This window comes from Humulus lupulus, chromosome 5 (genome assembly GCF_963169125.1).
Source record: "Humulus lupulus chromosome 5, drHumLupu1.1, whole genome shotgun sequence".
In the NCBI taxonomy this organism is placed as follows: Eukaryota; Viridiplantae; Streptophyta; class Magnoliopsida; order Rosales; family Cannabaceae; genus Humulus; species Humulus lupulus.
This window is the reverse complement of record NC_084797.1, coordinates 87,256,816-87,262,130: the sequence shown is the minus strand read 5'-3', so window position 1 is coordinate 87,262,130 and position 5,315 is coordinate 87,256,816. Positions and strand designations below refer to the sequence as shown.

The following is a 5,315-nucleotide window of genomic DNA, read 5'->3' as shown; positions in this document are numbered from 1 at the left end:
GCAAGTTTGACTATCTTTTATTTTCTTTTTCCAATTCCCTACTGTAGTTGAAAAAAAAAAGAACAACAGCAAAAAAAAAAAAAAGAAAGAAAAAAAAAGTACATGATTCCATTAAGAAAAATTTATTCCTTTCAATCTTGTTTCTCACCGTATTCAAGTTCTTGATCTTTAATCTTTTGATGAGTCCTTTTTCCCTTCTTGATTTGTTGATGAGTTTGGTTGCTTCTCCTTTTTGAATGGTTGCTAGATTATTTTGGATTAGTTTCTTGAAGTTCGATTAAGAACTAAAGAAGACACAAAAGAGTGGAAAAAGGCAAGAGTGTGTGAGGCCATAAGAGGGTAAAAGTCGTTTAGACTAAAAACATGAGTGCAAGTGTATCAATTGTTGAGTGAAACACGTGAGGCAGTGTTTGTGAGGATTCTTACTTTTTTTTGCAGATTTTAAACATATCCAATAATCAAGAAGAAGACACAACCGGAGATTTTCGACAACCCGCAGGTCCGAACCTCCAAATGCAAGCGTTGTTAGGGGAGATGAGGCATATGATGAGGGCTGAATTAGAACCTATTCATGAGAGGTTGGATAGGGTAGAAGCAGGAACTCCTAGGGAAGAGCAACAAGACATCCCCAATAGGCAACAAGGTGGGCGTGTTCCGTGGCGGAATGTTGAGGAAGAGGCTGAGTCAGAGGAGTTTGATGAGCCATATTTGAACCGGGGCAGGTTTGAGCGTGGGTATGGGAATAGAGAAGATAGGATGGGTAGGCCTAGAAGGGATAATGATTTAGGAAACATAAAGATTAAAATCCCATCTTTTCAAGGTAAAAATGATCCTGAAGCTTATTTGGAGTGGGAAACTAAAATAGAGATGGTGTTTGATTGTCACAACTACTTTGAGATAAAGAAGGTTAAGTTGGCAGCAATTGAATTCACTGATTATGCCATTGTTTGGTGGGATCAATTACTGATTAATAGGAGGAGGAATAGAGAGCCACCCGTGGACACTTGGGAGGAGATGAAAATTCTTATGAGGAAGAGTTTTGTACCCAGCCACTGTTAAAGGGGATTGTATCAAAAGTTGCAGAGGTTAAATCAAGGTTCCAAGAGTGTGGATGAGTATTACAAGGAGATGGAGGTAGCTATGATCCGGGCTAATGTAGAAGAGGACAGGGAAGCCACCATGGCTAGGTTTTTGCACGGTTTAAATCAAGAGATTGTGGATATAGTTGAGTTGCAGCACTATGTTGAGCTAACGGATATGGTGCATCAAGCCATAAAGGTGGAGGAACAACTCAAATGGAAGGGATTGGCTAGGAGGGGACAACCTATAGCTACCACCAGCCTAGGGAAGACAACACAAAAAACGGACGAGCAGCTACACAATAATCCAAAATTTGAACCCTCGAATGCCAAGCCAACGACCGCCACTACTTTAGGTAACACTGGTTCTTCTACTTCTAAAACACATGATATTAAGTGTTTTAAATGTCAGGGGCGGGGACACATAGCTAGCCAGTGTGTAAACAAAGGGTGATGGTGATTAATGCCCAAGGAGAGCTTGAGTCAGAGAATGAGGAAGAAGTAGATGATGATGCCATGCCACCTTTGGAGGATGCTGATGATAAGCAAAATGCTGTGGTTGGAGATTTATTGGTAGCAAGGCGAGTTCTCAATGTGCAGATTAAGGAGGAAGAAAGTAACCAAAGGGAGAACTTATTTCATACTCGGTTCTTTGTAATAACAAAGTTTGCAGTGTCATTATCGATGGAGGGAGTTGTACAAATGTAGCCAACACTTATTTGGTGGAGAAATTGGCCTTAACCACTTTGAAACATCCTCACCCTTTGATGAGGACACCAAGACTAAAGATTCAAGTCAAGTTCCAGTTGGTCCGGTGACAAGGGCGCAAGCCAAGAGATTCAAAGATGAACTTAACAACCTAGTCCACAGAGTCCTAAAACAAGAGGAGACCGTGGTCAACACTGAAGGAGAACAAAGACTTGTCCTACTCATCAAAGTAGACTCAGTTTAGGAGCTTGATCAATATTTAGCTTCTTGTAATGAGTCTTATTTGATTTTGGCATCTTGTATTTTTATTTTAATCAGTCACTTAATCACGTTTTTATTTAGTCTTTGTTTTTGTGAAAGTCAAACATTTGACTTGTGAGAGTCCAAGAGTCTTTCTATTTGTGCTTGTTAGGGTTTTCATTAGGAAGACAAAGGGGCTTGTCTTTGATGTAATTTTCGAGCTTGTTAGGGTTTTCATTAGGAAGACAAAGGGGCTTGTCTTTGATGTAATTTTCGAGCTTGTTAGGGTTTTCATTAGGAAGACAAAGGGGCTTGTCTTTGATGTAATTTTCGGCTATATTAAGCCTTGTAAACGTTTGGTCATGGCAGATTTTGATGAAATGAAAATTGAGAGGTTTTCTTCTTGAGTTCTTGAAGAGACTATTCGAACTTATCAAGGTATTCCTTGTGGCGTTCAATCTGACTTATCAAACGGATTCCCATCATCGTTTGTGGCATCTTCCTCATACAAAGGTTCGTGCTTGGCTAAGCATTGGGTCACGGTTCATCATTCCAGATTCGTGTGTTCTTGGTGGCTGCCATATTTGGTGTTGGGTTTCACCACAATTGTTGGTGTGGTTCGTATCACCCTTACTGGCTTCAGTGGCTGAATGAATATGGCGAAATAAAGGTGACAAGGCAAGTGTTGGTAGCATTATCCATTGGCAAATATGAGGATGAGGTGCTTTGTGATGTGGTTCCTATGCATGCATGCCATTTATTGTTGGGAAGACCGTGGCAGTATGATTTGAGGGTTACACATGATGGATTCACGAATAGGTATTCTTTCACTCTTAAAAGGCAACCTATTACTCTTGTTCCATTAACTCCAAAACAGGTCATGGAGGATCAACTAAAGTTACAAAGATCAAATGAAAAAAATAAAGAAAGGAAGGCTGAAATAGAAAAAAGAAAAGAGTTGAAAAATAAAGAAAGAGAGAAAGACATTGATCAGAGTGAAAAAGAAAGAGAGAGGATTTCAGCCATAGTGAGAGCAAGAGAGGAAAAATTCAGTTATATTGCAAAAAAAAGTGAGATCAAGAGAGCATTATTTTCACACCAGCCCCTTACTTATTGTACTTGTACAAGGAGGCTCTTTTATGTACTAATGATCTCGTCGGTACTTTGCCGAGCGATATTGTTTCTCTTTTGCAGGAGTTTGAAGATGTCCTTCCCGAAGAGGTACCTTATGGGTTGAACATCAAATTGATTTCATACCCGGTGCATCCATTCCAAACCAACCTGCTTATAGGAGCAATCCCGAGGAGACCTAGGAGCTTCAGAGGCAAGTAGGTGAATTATTGGAGAAGGGGTATGTGCGTGAAAGCATGAGTCCTTGTGCTGTTCCAGTAGTTCCTAAGAAGGATGGAACATGGAGGATGTGTGTTGACTGTCGAGCCATCAACAACATAACGGTAAAGTATTGTCATCCCATTCCTAAATTAGATGATATGTTGGATGAATTGCATGGTTCTTGTGTCTTTACAAAAATTGATCTTAAGAGTGGGTATCATCAGATTTGGATGAAGGAAGGTGATGAATGGAAAACTAATTTTAAGACTAAATATGGTTTGTATGAGTGGTTAGTAATGCCTTTCGGTTTAACTAATGCTCCGAGCACATTTATGCGTTTGATGAACCATTGCATGCATTTATTGGCAGATTTGTAGTTGTGTATTTTGATGATATCCTAATTTATAGTAAAAACTTGGAAGAACATGTAATGCATTTGAAATCTGTTTTGGAAATTCTAAGAAAAGAAAAGCTGTTTGCTAACCTCAAGAAGTGCACCTTTTGCACGGATAAGCTTGTGTTTCTTGGTTTTGTTGTTAGTAAGAGCGGAATTGAGGTGGACGAGGAAAAGGTGAAGGCAATCCAAGAGTGGCCAACGCCTACAAAAATCAGCCAAGTGAGGAGTTTCCATGGCTTAACTAGCTTCTATAGACTGTTTGTGCGTGATTTTAGTAGCTTAGCCGCCCCTCTTACTGAAGTCATCAAGAAAAACGTGCAGTTTAAGTGGGGGAAAGAACAAGAAAAGGCATTTAATCTTATCAAAGAAAAGTTAACTAATGCACCTTTGCTTGTTTTACCTAACTTTGCTAAAATTTTTGAAATTGAGTGTGATGCTTCAGGAATAGGTAATGCAAGAAGGACGTCCAGTTGCTTATTTCAGTGAAAAGATGAGTGGGGCAGTCCTAAATTATCCCACTTATGATAAGGAGATGTATGCCTTGGTAAGGGCATTGGAAAATTGGCAGCACTATCTATGGACAATTCATTTTCTCTCTCCCTAATACCTTTCTTTTTCACTTGTTAAACCCACAAATCACAAAGTCAAGATTTATTGAATCAAATTTTAGAACCAATTCATGAAGTATCCACTAATTGGAATGCTAGAGAATTCTTTGGGGCATTTAAGATTGTGGAGGGCCACGATGTTGGGGTTTTATGCCCTAACTAAAAACCCAAATTCTTTGTAATCTCATTTTATTATCAATAAAAGAATAGAAATCATTTTTTGACTTGGTCAATCACTTTGCTCACATGTTTTATTTTCATGATTATTTGTTTAATATAAACTTCTATTAAATCCTGAGCATATAGCTAATCTTATTTATAGTGACTAAATCACAGTGGAATATAAATATGATTATATGTTCAAAATAAGTTAGTCCTAGGATTAGTCAGTGCACAAGATTTATAGTGACGTGTCAATCTACGATATGATCTACTTACCCATTACAGTGTTATGTTCTTTCCAGAACATTAGCAAAAGTAGATAAGATCGGATGTATTTGTTACATCGGATTGGACCAGTATTGACAGTTGATAAGATAAGTAAACATACCGTTATTATCTATTCTGGTCATATCATATAGTTGACCATAGGTCAATTCAATCTCAATTCTGAGTGGTTATGATTCTAACCACTCCTTTTATAGGCTCAATTAGGCCATTTAATTTAATTAAAAAATCAATAAAATAATAGCTATTTTGAAGCCCTAGGTCAAAATTATCATGGGCTTTAGGCCCGTGAAATTTCCCATTTGATTATAAGCTCATTGGACTTAAAATCAAGGCCTGTATTGTTTTCTATTGATTTAATTAATTAATTAATCATTTAAATCCTTTATCAAACTAATTATTTATAATTTGAACCTTGTTTTAAACTTATTTATTAATATAGATACCAATTTATCTTAATTAATAAATCTTCCCTAATTTCTCTTTTCTTCTCAAAATTACATA

General features: G+C 37.6%; 1 protein-coding gene across 1 annotated transcript; it reads left to right on the top strand.

Annotated features, from left to right (window-relative positions):
- The first annotated feature begins 1,128 nt into the window (after positions 1–1,128).
- LOC133779277 (uncharacterized) lies at positions 1,129–4,242 on the top strand. Its single transcript, XM_062219257.1, has 3 exons — positions 1,129–1,435; positions 1,552–1,783; positions 3,729–4,242. The coding sequence occupies exons 1-3, from the start codon at positions 1,129–1,131 to the stop codon at positions 4,240–4,242; spliced, it is 1,053 nt and encodes a 350-aa protein (XP_062075241.1).
- The last annotated feature ends 1,073 nt before the right edge of the window (positions 4,243–5,315 follow it).

Excerpts from the sequence above, each read along its gene's own strand:
- LOC133779277 (XM_062219257.1), top strand. The coding sequence starts at position 1,129 with ATGGAGGTAGCTATGATCCGGGCTAATGTAGAAGAGGACAGGGAAGCC. Across the intron at positions 1,436-1,551 it reads AACGACCGCCACTACTTTAG|GAGAGCTTGAGTCAGAGAAT; the intron begins GTAACACTGGTT and ends TTAATGCCCAAG. Across the intron at positions 1,784-3,728 it reads ATGGAGGGAGTTGTACAAAT|ATTTGTAGTTGTGTATTTTG; the intron begins GTAGCCAACACT and ends ATTTATTGGCAG.